The 25869-nt window shown below is 37.0% G+C and overlaps 1 protein-coding gene and 1 non-coding gene across 2 annotated transcripts; both read right to left on the bottom strand.

The window, feature by feature from the left end:
• Positions 1-6605: 6605 nt before the first annotated feature.
• Positions 6606-7238, bottom strand: LOC114827102 (uncharacterized mitochondrial protein AtMg00810-like). The gene has a single exon (XM_029108738.1). The coding sequence runs from the start codon at positions 7236-7238 to the stop codon at positions 6606-6608; it is 633 nt and encodes a 210-aa protein (XP_028964571.1).
• Positions 7239-12216: 4978 nt separating this feature from the next.
• Positions 12217-12309, bottom strand: TRNAY-GUA (transfer RNA tyrosine (anticodon GUA)). Its single transcript has 2 exons — positions 12273-12309; positions 12217-12252 (listed from the first exon to the last, which is right to left on the bottom strand). It is a non-coding gene; the product is annotated as a tRNA-Tyr (tRNA).
• Between the last annotated feature and the right edge of the window lie 13560 nt (positions 12310-25869).

Here is a 25869-nt window from a genome sequence, read left to right as displayed (position 1 = left end):
GTCGCCGTCTCTTAACCAAACCTCATTCTCTTCCATATTTTCTCCCTCTTCTATTTCTCACTCTCTTCAACCATAATGCCGCCATCAGAGGCCGACAAAGTTTCCGAGTGGTTCAAAGTCGGCAATGGGAGAACCATGACTGCCTCTACAACGGAGAAGGGAAAGTGGAGTCGTCGATGAGGAAGGCGTTGAGACGAAGAGGGATAATTTTTGTTGTATGTACATTTTAAAGTCAAAACTAGTGTAAACCGAATGGGGTGCCATGGAAGGCGGTTGTGATGGTAAAAGAATTGGATTTAAAGTTTCCATGGAGAATCACCGGTGAATCTTCCATTGGTTTGAGGTGGAAGAGAACTACTCGTGTGGAAAGAGATTTTGGTTTTGTTTCTTTATTTTTCAGTTTTAATCAAATGGTGAATTAGAAATTAAAAATAAAAAATAAAAAATTCTGTGTTCGGGTAGAAACAGGTTATTGGGTTCCAGTAGAAAATTAGAAATTCCCTTCTCTCACTTCTCTCCCACCTATTAGGGGGCATTGTTTCAGTTTTTATATTTTTGAAGAAATTTTTGGGGCATTTTGTGCTTTCTAAAAAAAAAAAAAAAAGAATTTATGATTATTAAGGAATAAGAGGGTTCGAACCTATTACAATAACGTAGAGAAGGGGAATTTTGAACCGAGGATGTGTTGGTGGAAATTCAACACTCTATCTACTAGGATATTTGTATTTGGAATTTACTTACATACACTCCATATAGGTGTATTTCTTTTTACAGTCAAGCGTGATTAGTATATTTTAACCTTACAAATTTCATAATCTATTCGTTTTATTAATAATTTAAAGATAAATCATCTCTGCAAAAAATAATCAAATAAAATATTAATTATTTGCTCATTCGTACGTATAAACAAATAGATGTTTCATCACAAAAATATTACATTGTTTGATGCGTAAGCGCGCGCACACACACAGACATAGACACACACACACGCATATATATATGACTAAATGATGATCAATTTGATTGAAATTTTACAGAATGATGTGTAAATAATAATTAAGATAATAAATTGTACTAACGATGAAATGGGGGCGGTTAAAATATGTTAATCCCATTTGCAACGGACAAGGAGGGGGCCGAGGGGCACATGCGATGGACATCAGTAGTTTCCCTTGGAATTTACCTCCAATTTTGACTTTCACCACTTGTTAGATGACTTAGACTTCAGATTATGGGCCTTTGGACTTTCACCACATTGGATGGAAGTTGATTTACATAACTTAACTAGTTTTGAACATGTTCACATGCAAAGTTGGTCAAAGGCTGAAAAAAAAAAAGCGTTAAAATAATTGGATGCAAAGTTGGTCAAGGGCTGGATCAAACTGTGCAATCTGGGCCATTCCTGATCTAGTTTAGTTTGGACCATACAGTTTACAGAATCTGCAATAACACAAAAGCGTTAAAATAATTTGATTTTCTTTTTTGGACGAAAAATAATATGAAAAAATAATCAGAAAAAGTTTAAACAAAAATTATCTAAAATAGTCCCCGGCAACGGCGCCAATTTCTTGATAGGATTTTTAACGTCTATGCAAATAGGGTCAAAAACACAAGAAATACTTGCAAGAATACAAGGATGTTGTAGTATAGATGCTCATGCAAGGTCGTTTTCCTCAAGGACTATTTGGATAATTTGTGTAGAAACAATTCCTAATTAAATACTTAGAATTAAAACTTGAGAAAAGAGAGTTTGAGATTGGGTAATATTAAAAACGAATTTTAAACAAAAACTAATATAATCGAAGAAAAGATTTTTAAATACCAATTTATAAAGGCACTAGGGTTCCACCATCACCTAGCAATCCTATGAATTTATACCAATTACTTATGATTTACACATGCCACTTCGAAGGTTAGGTTTTCCTAATATATATTCTCCTCGTGATATTCAAGCAAGAACATATATCTAACATGCAATCCGTCTGTGATATTCAGATCAAATATGAACATGCAAGACTCATTAAGATTTATGAAAACCTTTTGAAGAACCATGCAACCCCTAAGAACGTGATATTTGCCTTAGCTGAAATTACAATTATCAATCACAAAAAGCAAACTCAATCCTCCGGTGATATTCTGACCGAATTGCATCCAATTACTTGTCTAAACATCCTAATGGTGGCCAATCATCAAGACAATTAGATAGTTTAAAACAGTGATCAATAATTCAAAATATGCATGCAATCAATCATAAGCAATTAAATAAAAATTACATATTCATGCTAAGGCTCAAGGTTTCGCCCTAGCAAGAGGAATTAGTTATGCATATTCATAATTGAAATCATAGAAAATATTATTAAAAATAAAAGGAATGAAAGCACCTTAAAGTAGAAAATCTTCAAGAACCCTAGCAAAATTCTCCGTCTCTGAAATTGAATAATAATAAGCGTAGTCCAAAATTGTGGATGGCAAAAGCAATATATTTGCTCCACCCTCACAAACCCTAAGACATAGGTTTCTTATTCCAACTAGGAAACTAAGAAAAATAATAAAAATCATAGAAAATAAAACCCTAATTAAACTAGGAGAATCTGCCAATTACTTGTCCAGCCACGTTTTAGCCTCAGATCTCCTCCAAACCTGGCCCAAGATAGCTTGTTTTAAAGATAAGGACGTTTCAAACACATCTCTAGAAGGCCACGAAACCATCTGAGGTCATCTTGGGCTCCAAAAACGCAATTTAAGCCCAGAAACGTCATTTTCCAACATCGCGCATCGCTCCTTTATTTTATCGCCAGAAAATAACCGCTTGATGGAAAAATCTCAATTTTTGATATGATCAAGCTAAGTGACTCAAGAATGTCTTCCAACTAGAATTACTCCAAAATTCGTCCATTTGACCACGTTTTGCTCCAGAGGAATTCGAAAGTCCTATATTGAAAATACAATTCAAAGTATCAAAATTCTTCCAAAATATGAACCAAAATATACCAAGAATAGGGTTAAATATATAATATAAAATTCACTTATCAAGAAACTTCAAGTTCCATAAAGCGTCCAAAGAATAGTCATTGTTGGTCAAATCTCCTGGTGTACCATGTGTAGAGGACAATGTGAGTGGACATCGGTCCAAAGACTTCACAACAGGTATAAGTTCTTTACCTATTTGTGGACACACTACAAGAAAAATGGGCTTTGGATACAAAACTAAGGACACAATTAAGAATTTTGTGTCTGTTTGAACATCAAGACGGTGGAAAAGTGCCAATTGAATAATGCACACCATGTATTGTGCCCAATATAAAATTTACATAAACACATTATTGGGCACGGAAGCCATGACTTTGGTGTCTGAAAATGACATTTTATTATCAATTTTAAAGACACAATAAATATTTTCGTGCCCTTTAATTTAATATATTTAAATAAAAAGTAAGTTTTTATGTCATTTATTACTTCAACCCCAGCCTCTCACTCTTTTACTTGTTTCCCAAATTTTTCAGTTTCCTTCTTTCTCTTGCTCGATTCTTCTTTGGCTCCTCTGAGGACGTCTCTCGCCGCATCTCTCTTCTTGGTTATAGATCTGGACTTTCATTCTCCAATAATCGATGGATCTTCCTTCTTCGTCTTAGCACCGCATCCACCATCAGCTTCACCTTCGCTTGCTTGACATGCCCCGACCCTGATATTCCCAGAATACCAGGGTAGGCACGTACTGGCCGACACCCGAGGGTGACGAAAGCCATTTATTAAATGCAAAAGCTGAGAATAAGGAATATATACGGGTTATGAATTTGAAAACAATGAGTAAACAATTTAGGAACGTGTTCAGAGCACACAACTAAACCTAATCACTAAAAATAATTAAGATAAAATTAAATTAATGAAGGAATAGGTCCTACTCTGAAATGACTTGAAGATGCTGATGCGGAAGTGCCTTGATGCCGGGATTCTATGCCTCGTTTCTAAGACCTGAATGGGGCGCAAAACAAGGGTGAGTGGACCAAATTTATATACATACAATACTAATAAAACAGTTATGAACATACTAACCCCCACAGTTAATATGATGAAAACTACTAAATAATAAGTGATAGGTTTCTCAAAACCTCTAGCATGCCATAAAACAATTCATATATGTATCTGCAAATCAATCTCAGAAAATCATATCAGGAAGCATAACACAAGTTGTGTTGCTAGTAAGTGCACTGAATAACAATACTCCCGGCCCAATGCCTGCACCTCAGTCTCTGTGCCCATAGCCAGAGATATCTCCCTCCTGGCCCAATGCCTGTCTCCGTGTCCCTCAACCTTTCGCTAGGGATTATTTCTCCTGACCTTAATGCCAACACCAGATCCTCGCCCCAGGCGGCATAGTGTTCACTAGGTACGCACAAAACATAATTCATCTCTAAAATACAACTTTGTAGCATAAATTCATCGATCCTCTATACTACGAAGAGGTGTTCGAAAGTCATTTGAAACACATTCTTAGCATCCTATCGTCATCGATCAGATAGTCTACCAGAATGAGGGTTTTATAGAAAATACGATATAATGAAAATAATTCAAAACATATATATAATCACGTATAATCAAATAATCATGCTTCCTGTAAAGTATTCCTCAAATCAATCAATCTGCAAGGCATGCTATTTAAATATGCAATTCTATAAATAAAACATGTAATTTTTTAAGGTAGTCCACTCACAGTACTTAGCCGCCAAAAGTTGCGCCACTAGTGAAGACGGAAATGTCACAATAATTGCCCCTAAGCACATAAAACGTGCAATAAATAAAACTATATAATAGAAATTGAATTTGGGAAAACGAACATTGGAAACGGATTCAGAACATTGAATTACCCTAAGAAGGGTCCCGGACGAAAACCCGAAAAGTGAACCCTAAAGTCAACGTTGACCGGGGGTCAACGGTCAAATTAGGTCTAACGGGTTTTAGGCTTGAATCCGGATTAGGGTTTAGAGTTTAAATAAATAGGGAAGTGGGTTTTAGGGTTTTAATAGGTTTTAGGATTTCTAAGGTTTTGGGTTAAAATGGTTTAGGATGAAGGAAATGGGGTTTGGGCTTAAGCCCAAACAAACACACACACACACATGCACTGCATGCATAGCATGCAGATACACACACGTACACATGCACATAACACACACACACACGCCTAAAAACACACACACACACACACACACACGGGTCACATACACACACACCACAAAACCTTAAGGCTTCATAAAAACAAACAGGGCTTTAAGCCCCTTTTAAAAGAAACCGGCCCAAGGCCTTTTTAAACTAAAGCCCGAGCCCTTAGGGGTTTTAAAACCAATTAACATAATAAAATAAAATAAAAACAAATGGGCTTGGGGTTTAACGGGCTTAAGGCTCGAGGCGAAAAGAAAGGGAAGTCCGGATGGCCTTGGTTTGCCGAGCGAGAAGGCCGGAGCTGCTATAGCTCCGGTCACTTGAAAACGAGAGCTTCGAGCTCTGATCTAGGTACAAACATGAAGAACAAAGAGAGAGAAAGAGGTTTCTACCTTCCAAAAACCATAACTCGGTCGGAGGTGACCGGAAAAAGCCTCCAAAGTCCACGGGTTCGCCGGAAAACGAGTGTGCTCACCCACAACGATTCCGAGGCAAAACCTACGTAAAAAAAATGGAAGGTTCAAGCTTCTAAATCACAACCAAGCATCAAGCTAGGTACGAGAATGAGAGATTTGAGACTTACCCCAACTTAAAAAGAAAAGAAAGCTCGTCGGAGCTTTGCTCCGTGCCAACGATCTCGCAGGGCAGGGGTCTCTGGGCTTGCTATGAGCCTCTCCTGAAGGTGATAGGGTCCTAGTGAGTCCAGAGGAAGATAGGTGCGAGGTTGAGGGAGAGAGAGATACACGGGAGAGTGAGTTGTGGAAGAGGTGAGGGAGAAGAGAGAACTGAGAGAGGAGAGACCGGAAAACATAAAAATAAAACAAGGTGGGCCTCACGGGCTCACCAATTAAGGTTTTAAAACAATTTTTAAATAAAATGGGGTTGGGATGTTTCATTGCTCGTATGCGATCCGAGAACTACTCGCCTTGACTGGCCGCCTACTCGTGTGTTCTTGCTTGACTAGCCAACGGCCAACGGCCAACGTCCATACCTGACTTGAGATTTTGTCGTTGTCTCTTGGAGAGCGAAGGGTTGATTTTTTCCTTTTTGTTAATGGGTAATTTTTTGTATATATAGTTACAGCTTTTTGTAAGATTTATCACTGAATAATTCTTCAATTGTATTGAATGAAAAAAATGCTTACAGAACAATTACAAGTATATATAGTTACAGCTTTTCCTTACACACTGTGAGAGAGAGAGAGAGAGAGAGAGAGAGAGAGAGAAAGATTTATCACTGAATAATTCTTCAATTGTATTGAATGAAAAAAAATGCTTACATAACAATTACAAGTATATATAGTTACAGATTTTCCTTACACACTAAGTAAACATTCCTAACTGTTTTACTTATTGCTTAATCTCTTGACACGCAACAGACATGTAAATCACATAGCAGTTGCCTAATTCAAGCTAACTCAACTGCAGCAATGGCAATAGCTCTGTACTCTACCTGTATGGATGACCTAGAGACGGTGTGTTGCTTTTTAGAAGCCCAAGAAATGAGACTAGAACCAAGATAAACAATGTGACCGAGGTAGATCTCCTATCATTAGGATCACCAGCCCAATCAGCATCACTATAAGCTTGTAAATGCAGTTTATCAGTTTGAAAATGAAGACCATAGTCCAAAGTGCCACTAAGATATCTCAAAATCCTCTTAACAGCCACAACATGAGAATCCATAGGATTATGCATAAACTGACAACACTGATTCACTGAGAAAGCAATGTCAGGCCTAATGAATGTTAAATACTGCAAAGCACCTACTATACTTCGATATTGATCAGGGCTATGATAGGGAGTACCTTCAGTTTTAAGTAGTCTATGATATGGTAAATAGGGAGTGGCACACGGTTTAGAATCTTGTAAATCAACCTTTTGAAGTAACTCCCTGATATACTTGGTTTGAGAGACAAACAAACCTGTAGATACATAACTGATCTCCAAGCCCAAAAAATAGTGCAACTGCCCCAGATCCTTCATATCAAATGCCTTTGTTAAATCTGTAATAACTGCATTAATCAACTCAGAAGAACTCCCAGTAAGGATGATATCATCCACATATAATAAAAGCGCCATAGTACCTAGAAAAGAATGTTGAACAAACAAGGAAGGATCTGCAAGTGACTATTTAAAACCCAATCCAGGCAAATAACTTGTGAACTTCTCATTCCAAGCTCGTGGAGCTTGTTTTAAACCATACAATGATTTGTTGAGTTTACAAACATAATGAGAAGGATGAGTAGTACTATGGAACCCTTGAGGCTGAGACATATAGACTTCTTCATGAAGATCACCATGCAAGAATGCATTTTTAACATCCAACTGCCTTAAGGACCAGTTAAATTGTGCAGCCAAGGCTAAAATCAACCTCATTGTAGTAGGTTTCACAATAGGACTAAAAGTCTCAGTATAATCAATACCCTCATCTTGACTATAGCCCTTAGCTACTAACCAAGCTTTGTATCTGGCTATGGAACCATCTTGATGCTTCTTGAGTCTATAAACCCATTTACAACCCACTAAATTTTTATCTAGAGGCATTGGAACCAAGGTCCAAGTATTTTGAGCATGGAGAGCATCCATTTCATCTTGCATAGCAACATTCCATTTAGAAATTTTATTGGCTACCTTGAAAGACGTAGGTTCTGTAACATCAACTGAGGATTGAACAGTAGCAGAGAAAGCCTTCTTCTTACTGATCCCACTCTTGGATCGAGTTTGCATAGGATGCAAATTCATAGGAGGAATAAGATTGACAACTTGCAGATTTTCAGGTTGGGGTAAAACAAAACTCTAGAATGGGTAATGGGGTAGAACAAAACTCTGGAACTCTAGGAATATGTGTATTGGAACACTCTGAGGCATTAGGGGTTGTAACAGATGAGGACACTATGGCTTGAGAGGGTGAAGAAACAGCTTGTTATGGAAATGGTGAAACTATGATGTTATGTGAAGTGACCAAAGGTGAAGTGTGTAATGAATTTGATGGTGGTGTAAGATGTGATGAAGATGCACCAACAGAGCTAATGATGGAGGAATAAGGAAAACTCTCCTCATCAAACAAGACATGTCTAGAAACAAAAATTTTCCCAGAAACTGGGTTAAGACATAAGTAACCCTTATATTGGCCTGCATACCCTATAAAAACACATTGGGTTGTCTTAGGTTGTAACTTAGTTGAGTTGTAAGGTTTTAGGAGTGGGAAATATACACAACTAAACACTTTAAGATGAGACAGAGGTGGTAAAGTACCAAACAAACAATCGAAAAGAGATGACATTTTGAGAGTTTGACATGGCATCTTATTGATCAAATAGACAGAGATGGCACAAGCATGAAACCAATATTTTGCTGGTAAAGCAGCAGTTTGTAAAAGGGTAATGACTGTCTCAAGAATGTGTCTATGCTTTCGTTTAGCTAGACCATTTTGTTCTGGAGTATAGGGACATGATTTATGATGGATGACACCTTTATCAAGTAAAAATTGTTGAAATCTATGACTTGTGTACTCTCCACCACCATCACTTTGAAAAACTTTAATAGAGGCTGAAAGTTGGGTGACTAAGAAGTTATAAAAGTGAACAAATACATTGTAAACTTCACTTTTATTTAGTAATGGGAAAATCCAGGTAAACCTGGTATATTCATCAACAAAGCTTACATAATACTTGTAGCCCTCAACTGAGACAGTAGAAAAATGCCTCCAAACATCACTATGAAGAATCTCTAAAGGTTTTACAACCTTATTTGCAGGAAAAACAAATGGCAGTTTTGTTAACTTGCTTTCTAGACAATATGTACAAACAGAAGACACATTATCAACAGATGTAGGGATTTTAGATTGATTTAACATTGTAGAGACAACAATGTTAGATGGGTGCCCTAATCTTTTGTGCCACAAATTTATTTTGACATGATATCCAAGATAGCATGCTTGATGCAGGAAAGATGCAGTGTACTTTTGTGCTTGAGAAAGTAGATATTGTGGAACATGAAATGGGATAGGATAAAGGCCATCTCTACATAGTCCCTGAAGGAGGATTGTCCCGGTGACCTTGTCCTGGATCCAAAAAACAGAATTCATCACAAATGAATCTGCATTTGTTGTCTTTGCACAATCGATATATAAACAACAGATGATGAGATAAACGAGGCACATGCAATATGTTCTTCAACTCAAATGCATATCTAGGAGTTTTCAAGATATTGAAGCCAATATGAGAAATTTTCAAAACTGAACCACTAGTTGTGGTTATTGTTTCATTGCTGGGAAATGGTTTTGCCAAATTGAGATTGCCAAGATCTGAAGTCATATGTGAGGTAGCTCATGTATCAGCCACCCAAAAAGACTCATGAGGTGCAGAAGGCTAATAAGTAGTATGCATGGCATTGAGAATAGGTGATGGTGGTCTTCCTTGATAAGAAAAATGAGCCTGGTGATAGCATTGAATTGCAGTGTGGCCAAACTTCCATCAAATCTGACACTGGGTTTTGAAATTCCTTGAAATTAGAGCTCGTGAAAGATCACAAGATTGGAATTTTGAAGTTCTATGTTCAAAATTATAGACTATGATGAGACAAAGAGAAGGAGATGCATGGAGGGAAGTGGTGGAAAGGGTGGGCTACTGGCCGGCATTGAGGGCTATAGGGATTTCAGTCTGGTGAAGGTTGGTGAGGGAGAAGAAGGATGTTTGGATGCAAGAATAGGAATGTTTGGCACTAGGAATAGGAATATTTGGCACTAGGAATAGGAATGTTTGGCAACTAGTTTTAGTTAGAGTGGGTGGGGTTTTAAATGACACGTGTCATTATTTGATAGGATGGTCACTATATTACACACTCCCCATTGAGTACACAAGTATTGTCCTTTACTAAGATTGCATTCGCACACATACCCAAGGGATTTGAGTAGTTCACCTACATCACTGACCATGTAATATTGGGTCTTAGTGTGGAAAAATATGTGTAAACGGTTGAAATATCCAACATCGTCGATACCTGTGAGAAAATAAAGTTTAAATATTTTAATTACACTTCAACTAATATCGAGACATTTTATGACAAAATCCCACAACTGATGACTTGTGCAGGTGGAGACATTTTACCAAGTTGGAGATAATATCGGTGTTGTTAGAAGTTGGCCTTTTTGGGCTATCTCTTTGATAATTTTACAAACGGTATAGGCACAATCTTCCTTTCAAGATTTTCCTTGACAAAGTGTCTATCAATAGTATAGACACAATCTTCATTTCAAGATTTTCTTTGACAAAGTGTTGATCAACCTTCACATACTTTTTTCGATCATGTTGTATCGGATTCTCAGCTACCTCATTTGCAGATTTATTGTCACAATATAACTCCATAGTTTCCTTTGGTTCAAAATGAAGACACCTCAAAAGTTTACGTAACTAAAGATGTTCACATATTTTGTGTGCCATATCTCTCTACTCAGCTGCTGCATATGACATTGACACCACTTTCTGCTTCTTACTACACCACGCATTTATTGATAGGCTCTCCCCATGCTTCAAACCATGTCTTACTTCTCTCTATCCACAACAGTAGGTTGAACTGCCCAGTTGGACTCAAAACAGCCCTCAGTTTTACTGAACTATCCGACACACCAAAAGTAAAATAAATCTCATTAGCATCAAAACTGTAAGCAACGTAAAAGAAGCCTCCGCTTTGATTTCTAAAGAATGTTTTTGACTCCTAGTCTAAGTATACAGCACTTCTCCAATAGGTAGCATTTCCCTTCCAGGTAATTAGCTGCCTCTGAATACTTTCTGATCAATGCCTAAGCTGAACATTCCGGGTTGTGGATCATCAAGTGCTGCCCATGATGTCAGACGCGCTTGCTGACCTGTTATCTTGTTCAGGCTAAGCTTCACACTAGGCAACAATGTGTCAAAGGGCTGATCGAAGCTCTGCCACAAAATGTCTTCTCCAAGTTTTAGTTGAAGGTTTCCACTATCCATCAGTACAGCAGTTGTGGGATTGACTGCAGAAGCTGGTACAGATTTCCATCACCGCCAAGCGTTAATACACCCGGAGAATCAAGTGGGAATTCTCTGTTGGCAACCCATACTTTCGGGGCCTTTGGGATTGTGTTGTAGCATAAACCAAGGACGAATTTGTTAGAATTTTCGGGACTGAAGAAGCCTAATGCAAATGTTCCACTGGAAGAAATCAAGGTCTGGTCTGTGCTGATAGATTCTCCCGGCACTAAATTGTCTAGGCTTGTACAAACAGATAGGAGAAACATAAAAGCACAAATAAGGAGCCACCCCATTCAGATACAGAGAGGAAAGTGTCCAACAATAATTTGTCCCAACAGCTAGTGAAAGTGCGCACCCTATTGCAAATAAGCATCATGAACAACCTTAAATTCATCAAATATTTAAGTCCAAATGTCGGTCGTGACAGCAATTTAATAGACAGTGTGAGTCCACAATGTACTTTCTCATGGTCCTCTATTGGCCCAGCCAGCCACTTATTAGGTTCAAAGTGAGTATGATCACCTTCCACTGTGGCGCAAAAAATCATCAAATATACCTATTACCTACCCACTCAGTCGAGAGATTCTCTCGTGCCACTGATTTATCATGTGTCAATCGTCTATTGAATGAACTGTGCCATCTTTAAACACGTGACAAACATTTACTGGACGGTGACGCTACTGAAACTAAATCTTTGTTGCGTTAGAAAATTGCACTCGGTATGCTACCTTATTTTTGCCAATGTAAAAGGTATGATTGGCCTAGCATATCTCAACACAGCTCCATGCAAATTTTGGATTTTTTGAGAATTTGAGTGGTGAGACTGCTGTCATAATATCAAATAGTTGGTCGGCAACCTTGTTACCACTGAATTTTGTTGAAAAAATGCTGCTAAAAATATGCAATGATCAGGAAAATTGGAAATTATGACCAGAAAAAAGGGGAAATTGGATTTGTTTTCACCATTTTAATTTTTATTAGGTAACTTCTACATTACAAGAAATATTTTATTAAATTTTGAAAAGAAAAAAAAAAAGGTTGCACCAAAAACCAAATCCGACCTGCCGGATTCGAACCAGCGACCTAAGGATGGCTGAGAGAATATTACCCACTACAGTCCTCCGCTCTACCAACTGAGCTAAGGTCGGATTGCTGTGGGGTTTTATTTCCAAATAATGATAGAAAACTTAACAGTGCAATTTGGCAGAAAATTAGCAAAATGAGATTAATCGAATAATGAGTTGATTATTACTAGGGCTGGAAAAAATTCCCGAAAATCCCAAACCAAACAAAAAAAATCTCGATCCCAAACCAAAAAAGTCCCAAACCAAAATTCCCGAAATTTTAAGGATGACATACCGAACCAATCCCGAAATTTTGGTATGGGAATCGGTACTCTCTCCTCAAATTTTCGATATTCCCATACCGAACCAAAATAAAAAATATATATATTATTTAATTTTAAATATATATTTAGAATTATAACAGCCTTTAGATTTGGTTGAGATTTAATCTCAACCGTAGAATCCAAATGAAACCCTTACTCCATCTCAACCTCACCACACTCTGCTCTCATCCTCAACCAATTTCGCTGGATCTTTCTCCTCCTTATTTGCCGTCTTCAAATCAGGCCACACCACATCACACCAGTGAGTCACAGACTCTCTCTAGACTGACCGCATGAGTGAATGGCAAAGTCCGGGGAAGAAAGAGGACTAAGGAGGAAACATCGGGTGGTATGTAGGAAATGGTTCACCAACAAATCCTCTGCAGTCTGATGAGCATCAGGTGATACGAAGCCAGCTGCAAAGTGTGGGAGGTGTTAATGAGGTCTGTTGGAGTTTTGTTGTTTGTTTGAGTATGTTTTTTGTTTAGCTTTGCTTTCGGTGGGCTTCCAAGAAAATGAGAGAAGACAGGAAAAGTATGCAGAAAGAAAGAGGAATAAAGGAGTAAAGGAATTAGGTTTAGTTTTGCTTTTGATTTAGTTAAGTCCTGCAACCTCTCGGATCCCTCTCGATTTGCCTTCTTGTTTTGCTTCTGTTTGCATCAGACCATATCTTTCCTTCTTGGTCAACGTCTGCGTTCTTCTACCTCAATTTTCTGCTTTTGAAAAAAACCCTTTTCTTGAGCTTGTTGTGTGTTCAACTTCGTCAAACTTTGCCATTCTGAATTTGATTTTGCTGCATTTGGTATGAGATCTTGAATTTTCTGAGTTTATACAAATCTCAAACCGTCCCGAAATCCCGAATTTTTTTTGGGATTCCCGAAATTTCGGTTTGGTTTCGGGTTGTAGAATACCATTCCGAAAATTATTGGTTTGGGATTCGGGCATTGGGTTTCGGTTGTGTCATAGATAGATAACTAAATGATTGCAAATTTTTGTATTTCTTTTAAGGATAATCTAATAAAAATGAGGGGCCCAATTCTTGTGTTGGTTGTTAATACATGCATTCCTTTAAAGTGCATTTTTGTTCACCATCCTATTAATTTTCATTAGATGAGTTAGATTTAATTTATCTATTACACAAATTTTAAAATTTAAATATATTTAACGACAACCAAGATTTAATTTATCTATTACACAAATTTTAAAATTTAAATATATTTAACAACAACCAATAAGGTAGCGAGCATCACCGCTCACTACCACTTAAGGGGGTGAGCAAAATTATTTCCATCACTTTGGATCAAGTTGTACACTAATCAATGTACAAAAACTTTTGCTTTCACATAAGTTGCATGTGACTTAATTTCGTAGAAATCAATGACTATAGAATTGTTTGTATTAGCAGCGTAGATTAATGTTCATGTTATTTTTTTAGCAGGAAAGGAGATTCGAACTTGGACCTCTTCTCGCATTAAACCACTATCAGAGTTCTGGTAAAGTAATGGTGGTGTTTGCATTGGAGGAATAGCTAACATCATCGAAATTCCTTTGAGTTGTTGGTCGATCAGATGGATCTTCTTGCACACACAAAAGCCCCACATAGATATACCTCAAAGCTTCATCATGCCGACATGCTTCCCTTATCGATTCATCAAACACCTCCATTCCTCTGTCTTCTTTCCATAACTCACATGCCTAGTTAAGTTTCAACTTATAAGCCCATCAATTTTACATGACCATTCAGTTACTTGCCCTTGAAGCAAGAGTAAGAAAACTTTAGTACTTACCAATCCAGCAAGAGTTATTGAACGTCCAAAACGATAAAAAACAACATTCTTTTTTCCACATACAATCTCCAACAACAACAGTCCGAAGTTAAATACATCCAATTTCTCAGAGAAATGGTCCTAGAGTGCAATAATAAACAATTTCCATCAGTGGTATCAGAGCCTGGTTTTCATGAATCAAGACAATTTGCCCAGTTTTCATCCGAGGACGTCTCGAACAAAATCTGAGACTTCCTCTCCATCAAGTAACGAATCCAACAACGTTCTTTCTAAGTTTCAACTTGAGAAGCATTTAGGGAAGAGGACGTTGGTGACCAAGGAGAATATTGAACCGATTTTGATCGAAAGTTCGAAATCGTCATCGGAGTATTTTCCTGTAGAATCCAAAACTCATAAAAATACCCAATCGTTCGAAATCCGAACCTACAACCCATTTGAACCTAGGCCTGAATTAACCCAACAATTTGAACTTTATTCCCCTACACCGTTTCATTCGACAGAGAACAAAATTCTTTCTGAAAATAAATCATTTCATCATACAAATTCATTCAACAATTATCAGAATTCAGAAAGTTTTTACAGTTCCATTAGGCCCTCAGACAACCCATTTCAATCGGGATTTTTTGTTGTAAAAACCGAATCTACGCAAGAAATTGAAACTACAAGTGCAGATCCATTTCCTACATTTTGGTCACCAAGCCCAAGGGATTTACCTGTACCTTTAAGTCTGATTCGAAGTTGCTCTCAGATTACTGCAAATCAGAGACTAAACCAGCGTTTTTCGGGCCCTTCTCCTTCTTGGACTCACCGCAGTAACTCACTGACCAATAGCAGACAATTGCGTGGTCGTGTTCTTCCCCCGTGGTCTCATCGTTCAACCGTGGTCTCGGCTTTTCGTGGTAATACACAACACTGACGGCATCAATATCCTCCAAGAAAACTAGTCTTTGCCGTTCAAGATTATCCGCGGGGCTATGGAACGAAGCAGAAAGAAGAAACAGTTTTTTCCCAAAGAAAGTGCTTCGAAAATAAAGAAGAAGGGGGGGCATTGCTTTGAAAATAAAAAAGGAGCATTTGTATTTGAGCCTTCACGTGGGGAGCAAATTAAAAATAGGTGTTCTTTTGGTTCTTTGCATTCTGATAGTGCATATAAAAAAGCGAAGTGTTGGTCACAATCACAAAGTCAAGCTTCACGTGGGAAAGCAAGGTGTCCGTCACAAAGTTACAATCAAGAAAGTGCATTTAAAGGAGGTTTTGCTTTTGGTGAGGTTTCACGTGGGGAGCAAAGTAAAGCTAGCAGATTTTTGGGTTCTGAAAGTGATAGGTGTACATCACAAATTCAAGAAGACAAAATTTTTGAAGTGGGCTCCTCCTCTAAGCAAAATTTGAGACAGCTGCAATTGAAGCCATTTCCTACTCGTTTGGGTGTTACTATCGAACCAAATTCAGGTTTTATTAATCTCGTTTACCCTAATAATTTCACTTATAGAGTTGATTTGTGGAATAATTTGAATAATAGTGACAAAGATCAAAAGTGGAAGCAAGGGTTTAATTTTCGGAATTCAGAGTAAAAGTGCTTAATTATTTGGATCAACATAATACCCGTTACGGTTTTATATATCCTGATTTGGCACAAAGAGAAATTTCGACTGCAAGAAATTTAAGGGGGCCAAGACCATTGAGAATTGAAAGAGAATCCAGTAGTCGAGAAGAGACTGCTTTTGTGCACGAAAATAGAGGCAGGATTGATCACACCTGGCCAAGTAGACAAATAAGAAATCCACGAGCTTCTATCGACGTGATCGCCTGAATAAGTACTCGTCTTTCACTGATTGGACAAAGCCTCAGTGAGTGTGTGCGGTATCTGCTGCTAAGAATAAATAAGTCTCTATTCTATTTTATTTTATTTTGTTTTTTTTAGTCTTTAATTTATTAAGAACATATAGTATTTGTGGCTTGTAATAATTAAAAGTACACTAGTAGTATTTGTATTTGTATTTAAGTTTGTATTAAGTATTGTGTTTGTTTTGTAATTTTCTGAGTGATGGCAACTAAATCTTCCAAATCCGAAGCTTTTAAAATAGAGATGTTATATAACGCTAATTATCGAATATGGAAGAGAAGGATTACTTATCTTTTAACCCATGACAAGACTTTGTACATTATCAAGGACAAGAGACCCCTTGGGCCCTCTCGAGTTTATAATAAATGGGTGGAAGATAATGAATTGGCTAAGGCCACAATCCTCAATTACTTGGAAGATAAATTAATACCTCTCTATGAAGAATGTGATTCGATCAAAGAAATCATGGATGTACTTGAAAAGAAGTATGGTCCTAAATCTCAAACATACATTCAGTTATTGCTTGAGAAATACAATGAGACAAAAATGGAGGAAACTGATTCTATGGTTGATCATATTACTAAAATGGAAGTAGTGGCAAAAGACTTAGCCAATGCTGGCCATCCAGTTTCTGATAAAATGCAAGGTAGTGTTCTTCTTGGTAGCCTCCCAAATTCTTGGGAAAATGTAGTTACTTCCATGACTTATGGTTAAGTTGAATTAACGATGGATACATTGCCTGCAATGTTGAATATTGAAGAAGTTCGTAAAAATTATAGGAAAAAGGAAATTGGACAAGGCAGAGCCAACCTCCTTATAGCAGAAGATTCTCAGAAAAACAAGCAACACATGCACAAGCCACATAGTAGTAGCAAGCGCCTGAACTTTAAAAAGTTTGGACACCGCAAGCAGAACAAGTTTAAAGGAAAGGAGAGTACATGTTACAATTTTGGAGAGACTGGTCATTATAGGTATAAGTGCCCAAAACGACGCAAAAACAACAAAAATCCTAAAGAACTAATTTTGACTGTCTCTGAAGCACTCATTGCTGAAGATCAAGGATAATGGTGGATAGATTCAGGAGCAACTCGTCATGTAAGTAAGGACAAAAGTTGCTTCATCAATTTCAAGGAGAAAGCACTAGGAGAACATCGTCTCTACATGGGCAACAATACTTATGTCGATGTTTTGGGTGAAGGAGATTGCAAAATCAACAATAGTAAATCTACCATTGTACTTAAAAATGTTCTGTTTGCACCAAATATAAGAAGGAATCTTGTCTCTGTTTCTGTCCTAGAAAAGAAAGGTTTTGAGACAAGGTTCATGAATGGTGTTGTCACTATTGGGAAAAAGGGTTATATTTATGTAAGGGGAATAAGAGTCGATGATATGTACTCAGTTTGTATTAATAAAAGTATTTCTTCCGAGTATGCCTTTGTCCCTACTGTTCAAAACTTGTCATATTTATGGCATTTACGTTTAAGTCACATAAATAAAAATAAAATAATACGCATGAGTAAAAATGGAATATTGCCTCAAATAAATGCACATGATTTTGATACATGCGAATCATGTATTAAAGGAAAAATGACTAGACAATCATTTTCTCAGCATTGGATTTCTACAAATTTACTTGAGATAATGCATACAGATTTATGTGGACCTATGAGAACAAAAACCCATAGAGGAATGAAATATTTTGTGACTTTCATCGATGATTATTCCCATTATGGATATGTCTACTTCTTGCAGCATAAAAATGAAGCCTTAGAAAAATTTAAAGAGTTTAAGGCCGAAGTAGAGAACCAATTGGGAAGATCCATAAAGACCCTTAATAGTGATAGAGGTGGAGAATTTGAAGCCTTTGATGATTTCTGCAAAGAGAATGGTATAAGGCATAATTATACTATGCCTTATACACCGCAACAAAATGATATCACAGAAAGAAGAAATCGAACTCTAATGGATATGATGCGATCTATGATGTCTTATGTTGACTTACCTCTACATTTTTTGGGTGAAGCTTTGGCTACTGCAGCATATATATTGAATAAAGTTCATACAAAGGCAAAACCACTAACTCCATATGAATTATGGCATAGGCGAAAACCCGATTTATCACACTTAAGAGTTTGGGGTTGTAAAGCGCATGTCCTCATTCCAAAGCCATTAAGAAATAAATTACAAGCAAAGACTTTGGAATGTAAATTCATAGGATATCCTGATAATAGTATCGAATATAGGTTTTATCATCCTGAGAAAGGATTGATCGAAAGTAGAGATGCTACTTTTATTGAAACTACTGATTTGTTTAAACCAATACACGAATTGGAATCTTTGGAAGAAGAAAATTCTCCTACGGATGATCAAGATTTCCATCTTGATTTAGACTTGTCTCATGACGCTGACATTGATAATGATCAAGTAGAAGACATTAACATGGGTGATCACATCAATGTCGATCATGACATACACATAGATGATGATCATGATATTATCATGGAAGATATAAATAGTGGGAGAAATGATCAAATCAGTGGGAGTAAAAGAAAAAGGGAACCATCTAGAAGATTGAAATATCATTTTGTTTTCAATCTTGAGGAGGTAGATCATTCAGTGGGAGATCCAGACCCACAGAATTATAAAGAAGCAATGGATAGTTTTGAGTCTGAACAATGGCAACAAGCAATGAATGAAGAATTAGATTCCATAAAGAAAAATCAAGTTTGGGAATTGGTTAATCTACCTAATGAAAGAAAGCACATCGGTTGTAAGTGGGTACTTCATAAGAAGTACAAATCAAATGGTACCCTGGATAAGTTTAAGGCTCGACTTGTAGCTAAAGGTTATACTTAGAAACCTGGTATAGATTTTGTGGATACTTACTCTCCAGTTACGAAGTTTACATCCATTCGTATTCTTATGGCAATTGTTGCTAGAATGGATTTAGAACTTCATTAGTTAGATGTCAAAACAGCATTCTTGAATGGAGATTTAAAGGAAGACATCTATATGATTCAACCCAAAGGATATCATGTCAAAGGACATGAAAACAAAGTCTATAAATTAAGAAAGTCGTTGTACGACCTTAAACAATCATCAAGACAATGGTATTTAAAGTTCCACCAAGCCATTATGGAAATGGGTTACAAAATAAATCCATTGGATCATTGTGTTTACTCTTGGAAGTGCCAAGATAATTTCTGTATGTTGTCACTATATGTAGATGACATCTTACTTGCAGGTAACTCTATAGATATGATTGAAAAGACTAAGTCATATCTGGGATCCAAATTTGAAATGAAAGATATGGGAGAAGCATCTTATGTTCTAGGAATTAAAATTACTAGGGATAGAGATGCCAAAACACTCTATTTGGATCAATAAAATTATCTGGATAAAATATTTAAAAGATTTAATATGCAAGATTGCAAGCCAGTTAGTACACCTGTTTGTAAAGGAATGATGCTTACCAAAAATATGTGTCCGGTACAGAAGCAAGACATCATTGATATGCAAAATGTTCCGTATGCCCAAGCAGTTGGAAGTTTGATGTATGCTATGACCAGCACAAGACCTGACATATGTAATGTAGTTGGATTGGTAAGTAGATATCAATCCAACCCTGGAAAGCAACATTGGATGGTAGTAAAGAGAATTATTAGATATCTAAAGGGCACCCAAGGCATGAAACTTTGTTTCAGATTAAATGATCTGGATTTAGTTTGTTATTGCGATGCAGATTTCGCAGGCGACTTGGATGATAGAAAGTCAACAAGTGGTAACATTGTCTTGTTTGGTGGAACGGCTGTTTCTTGGTTAAGTAAGAAACAAGGCTGTGTTGCAAAGTCCACCATGGAAGCAGAATATATATCTTGTAGCACAACGGTTAGTGCTGCAGTATGGGCTAAACGATTTATCGATAATTTAAATATAGGTATACCTAAGGAGCACGTCAATGTGTTTTGTGATAATAAGTTCTCCATTTTTCTGATAAAGAGTGGAGCAAATAGTTCCAAAGGAAAACACATTGATGTTAAATATCACTATGTACAAGATATAGTGTAGAAATGAGAGGTAGAGGTCGACTACATACCCTCTAAAGAGATGGTGGCCGATCCGATGACCAAGGGATTGTCTCTGGAAAAATTCAGAGAGCATGTGACTACAATGGGTTTGCAAAACATCTAGATGTGTTGTAGTGTGAGACGTGCGGCGGGCATCGTTATATGGTTTTAAGGACGCCTAAAACATGGACAAGTAGATGCGACTCTATCTAGTTCTTTAATACTTGGTCAGTTAAAGATAGAGGGCACTAGCGAGGTAACCGGTTATAATAAATCGTCTTGAAAGTAAAATCCGTAAAAGGCTTCAAGAAATCATTTATATAACACTATGGCGTAAGTTCATGACTAAGTCATCATTTGTAACTGGGTATGGATTGTTTTTCATAGTTACTTGGATATGATGCAATTTTACTAAAAAGTAAAATGTTATCAGATAAAGTGGAATGGTGCGCACCAAGTAAAGAAGCCATATATCTGATGTTACATTGAATTTCTTTACGAGTCATACTCTAGAGAAACAAATTAGAATAGGAAACCATTTATGTCATCATAATCAAGTGGGAGATGTTGGAATATGATTATGATAACATGGTTTTCACAATATGTGTAATCATATGTGAAGGTATACCATAACATTGGTGTACTAATATACATATGATTGTAGTGAAATAAGTTAATTAATTAATAAAGAAAATAATATAATATAATATAATTAATTAATTAATTAATTAAAGGATATGAACAGTTATATTCCAACTTGAGAAGTTATAACTTCTCCTGAAGAACACAACTTCTCCAGAAAGGTTACTTGCATATCTATATATTTGTAAATCCCTTTCTGTCAGAAAGAACATTCAATTCTATATTCACTCTGTTCATATCCTTCACACCATATTATGATCGATAGTCCAACGACATCCGTTTTCGATCCTGTTAATAAACAATTTCCATCAACATGTAGCCGCTGCATGAATGGTGCTTGAGAAGTGAGCAACAAAGACAATTGCACAAACATAAGATGATGATATACCCTATGCTTCTTCATTTACTATGTGCCAACAACCCTATTATTATCTGCTTTAGTTTGGTTCATCCCGAAAATCCTCGCCATTCCAAAATCCGAAATCTTGGGATTCATTGCTTCATCCAAATAGTATATTACTTGCTTTTAGGTCCCTGTGAATGATCCTTAATCCACAGAACTTGTGGATATAAAGTACTCATGGAGTAACATATTCTATTATTCGAAAGTGTTTCCCCAATCCAGTTTTGTTTTTACAACTGGATTTGATTGGACAAAACATGAGGTAGAGTGAACAAAAGAAATCAAATGTGATGTCCTAAAAATCAACAATAGTGATGACCATATATACCAAACAAAAGTTTGCCTAAACTTTGATTGGGTATACTCGGAAATCAAGATAATTTCCTTGTCTTCAATACAGCAACCCAGGAACCTAACAAGGTTGGAGTGTTGGAGCTCGGCTATAAGCTTTAACTCATTCATGAACTCCTCGTGCCATTGCTCTGACTTCTTCGATAGGCTTTTTATCGCCACTTCTTCATTTCCGGCAAAATTCCCTCTTACACGAACCTGGAGGTTCCTACCGCTGTTATGCTTTTTCTAAAGATTGCTAACACCCTCTTACCAAATCTAGCATGAAGAGGAAGACATGGCACAAAAATGAATCTATACTTGGTCACTGTCTTAAATCATTTCCATCTCATGAGATTAATCCAGATTACTCCTGAGACTTGATGTTCTTGGTCCAGTGTACTAGTTTGGATAAGCTAAATGGAATTGAAATGAGATTACCATCGATGATGTTTTCACTTATATGGTAGCTACCGACATAAATGAAAAGCGACGATATCGAACCATGTTCCGTTGATTAAGTGACAACGTATAACTGATTGGACAACCGAAGTTACAATCCAGGTCAAATTCCTTACCAAAGTGTGTTTGGACCTATCGTTCCTACACTGCCCAAGGTAACCCTGTTGTGTTACAAGTGAGAAAGGAAGCGTTATGAAATGAATGAAATAGTGTGATATGATGTACACCTTACGATGCAAGATTTCTCTCAAACATTATGTGATTGATAGCAGCATTATGAAATGTGGTTAATGTTTTCTCCATAGGGATATAGATATAGAGATTTACATGTAAGTTCCCAAAGAATTACATGAACTGGTTCAAATAGTTCTAAACCACGGAACACCCTCTCAATTCGTTTGAGGGGTTCACTTACGGATAGAAACAATCCGACGGATGTGGTATACATGTCTAAGTGATTATTTGATCAGTCAGGGATTGAATGAATACCCTTGCGTGTTAAACTATGAAGTCTTATTCTGAATTGCTAAAGTTACAATTTATGTCGTTAACACGAATCTCACTAAGACTCTAGAAGAGCTTGAGAAAACTGTCTCGCACTTAAAGACGAAATTTGAGATGAAGGATCTTAGGAAAAATTGTTTATGCCTTAACCTGAAGTTGAAGTATTGTTCTAACAGTATTTTGGTCTACCAGTCGATCTACACCCCAAATGTGTTACCTTAGAGTATACCTATGATCGTCCATACGTTATATGCAAATAAGACCCTTGAAAAGGTTATGGAATCTGAAATTCCATATCTGAGTTCAACTTTGCGCTTCGTTGTACTTAGGTCATTGTATTAGACATGACATCTCCTTCACTATTGATGCAGCACCGCGCCTACACACAACCACTGAATTGGTATTAAAAATGAACCCTGAAGGTACTATGAATTTGTGCAAATCCCAACACATCTGAGTGGATCCAACCCCTTGATCCTCAGAATGATGCTTGCCTTATTTGTTATGCTGATGCAAGTTACTTATCAAACTCGAACAAGGCAAAATCCCTAAATGGTTATATCTTTTGTCACATCCCAGCCCGGTTCCATCGTAGTACGATATTGTTTGCTTTGGGTTTACCATTCTCTCATGGTTTTGTTTCTGGGAACTCACGAGCAACTTCCCAATGAGTCACCCATCATGGGATTGCTCTCGCCTAAACTTGCTTAACTTCAAAGTTCCGATGGAATCCGAAACTAGTGAGTTCCCAAAAGGCCTCATGCCATATAAGGCACATCACCCCCTCTCCATTAGTTGATATGGGATGTTACAATCCACTCCCTTTAGGGGCACGACGTCCTCGTTGGCACACTCGCACCACACGGCAGAGTAACTCTGATACCTTTCAGTCACATCCCAATCTTGACTCCGCCGTAGCATAATATTGTCCATTTTGGACCCCGACCATACCCTCACGATTTTGTTTCTGGGAACTCAAACGAGAACTTCCCATTAGGTCACCCATTCTAGGATTGCTCTCGTTCGAACTTGCTTAACTTCAGAGTTCTGATGGAATCCGAAGCCAGTGAGTTCCCAAAATGCCTCGTGCTATATGGAGGTGGGCATGTACATATAAGGCACATCACCCATTCACCATTGGTCGATGTGGGATGTTACAATACGTGCTAATCCACAGGATGCGACATCTTTACCATTAGGGATATGGCAATATCTTGGAGGTCCAAGATATGACCTTAGTTGCGAAATCTTCAAAATCTTCCAAGACTCACCTTACTTCACTACACCACAAGTGAGACATGGTTAAGAGTTCTTGTTGAGCATATTCGAAGTACTTGTTGTTTTTCATCCATCGTTGAGTCCCAACGACGATGTGATGGAATAGAACACACCTCATAATTACGCATCTCTCTCTTCTCTCTCTATGCCGCACCCTCTCTCTCTCTATATTATGCCTACAACATTTTTTATTAAATTAGGTCATAAATCAATATTTCCAAAACTTTGCTTTTAAATAATTAATTGAGATTAGGTTTAATACGAATTATTTAATTATTCTTAGGGAGAACAACTTTGCTAGAGTCATCTATACTACAATATCCTTGTTACTCTTGCAAGTATTTTATGTGTTTTTAACCCTTTTGTGATTGTGGTAAAAATCCTATCATGCATCTCTCATTTGCAAACTAATTGTGGGGTTAATAACGTCTAAAAGATATCTAAGTCATCTATAGCCTACGAAAAACCAAAATTTTTAATAAAAAAAAAGCATTGAAAACTTCTCATTGGCATTGGAAATTCAAGTAACAAAGGCATTTTACTTGAATTGCGTAGGAACTCGATAAGTCACATTTTACTATTTTAGATTATCATTATGGTAAGAGTTGCATAAGAAATAACCCATTTATGTTTTTCATCTTTTATTTCCCCTAAGTGATGTATAAGAGGCTTTAGGGCAGACTTGACTCAATTGAAAATATATTTTCTTTGTGTAATTGAAGTAAAGTTGTTTCGCCTTTCTAAACAAATATTTGACTTGGTTATAGAAGTGAATTCATGATTCGCAACGTCGAAAAAACTTCATTATCCCTATTGAGCAATTCCTAGGTTCATGCTACCCACGATGTCAGACACGCTTGTTGACTTGTTATTTTGTACTAACTAAGGGCTGGTTTAATATTGTTGTGTTTTGAAAAAAAACTGTTTTTGTTGTGCTGTGAGAATAAGAAGCTGTGAAATAAAGCAGCAGAGTATTTGGTAAATTTTTTTGTAAAAGTGCTTTTGAAAAGAAAAAAAAGCAGTATTATAGTGTTTGATAAACTTTTATGTAAAATATATGTGAAAAAAAACTAGTTTTTCAAAGTTGAGTTTTGCAGCTTTGTGTTTTTGGCTTTTTTTCACCCAAAACTGTGAAAAAAAACTGAAGCTGAATGTTTACCAAACATAAAAAAGCTCCCAGTTTTTTTTTATGGCCACTTTTTTCAAAATCACCTCAGTACCAAACCAGGGCTAAACTTCACGCTAGGCAACAATGTGTCAGAGGGATGTTCAAAGCTCTGCCACAAAATGTCCACTCCAAATATTAAGGTGAAGGATTCCACTTTCCAAGGTGTAGCAGTTGTGGGAATCATTGTAGAATTTTTTTTTAGTGAAACGATAGCGTTAGTAAGTTAAATGTTAAATTAGTTACCTACGGGGTTCAAATCCACGCCGTCATGCAATGACACAACACCTTTCCACCATTGTGGTAAATGATCACTTGCCAATCATTGCAGAATTGTTATTGATGCATTAGACGACCAGATAACTAGTTTTCTAGTCATCCTATCCAACACCACAAGATTTCCATTACCGCTAAGCTTTAAAACACCCGGAGAATCAAGTGGGAACTCTCTGTTGCCAACCCATACTAGTTCTTTGGGATTGTGTTATACCATATAACAAGGTGAAAATTTTTCATAATTTCCGAAATCTAGGGAAAGTACGTACCCTAATGAGCATCATGTGTTCTAAACTCGTAAAAATATTTCAGTCCAAAATGTCAGTAGTGACAGCAATTCAATTGACAATCTGAGTCCGCCAATAATTTTGAAGTAATGAGAAAATTTTTGTTGTGCCAGAAATACGAGTGGTACAATGAAAAATATACCTATTATCACCTCCCGCTGTCAGTAGTGATAGCAATTTAATAAGGACAATCCGAGTCCGCCAGCCTCATAAGTTCAAAGTGAGTTTGATCACCTTCCACTGTGGCACAAAAAACATCAAATATACCTATTATTAC

The sequence above is a fragment of the Malus domestica genome, chromosome 09 (genome assembly GCF_042453785.1).
Source record: "Malus domestica chromosome 09, GDT2T_hap1".
Lineage (NCBI taxonomy): Eukaryota > Viridiplantae > Streptophyta > Magnoliopsida > Rosales > Rosaceae > Malus > Malus domestica.
This window is presented reverse-complemented; position numbering and strand designations above follow the sequence as displayed.

What these genes read in the sequence shown, in the direction of transcription:
- LOC114827102 (XM_029108738.1), bottom strand. Translation starts at nt 7,238, where the DNA reads ATGGCGCTTTTATTATATGTGGATGATATCATCCTTACTGGGAGTTCT.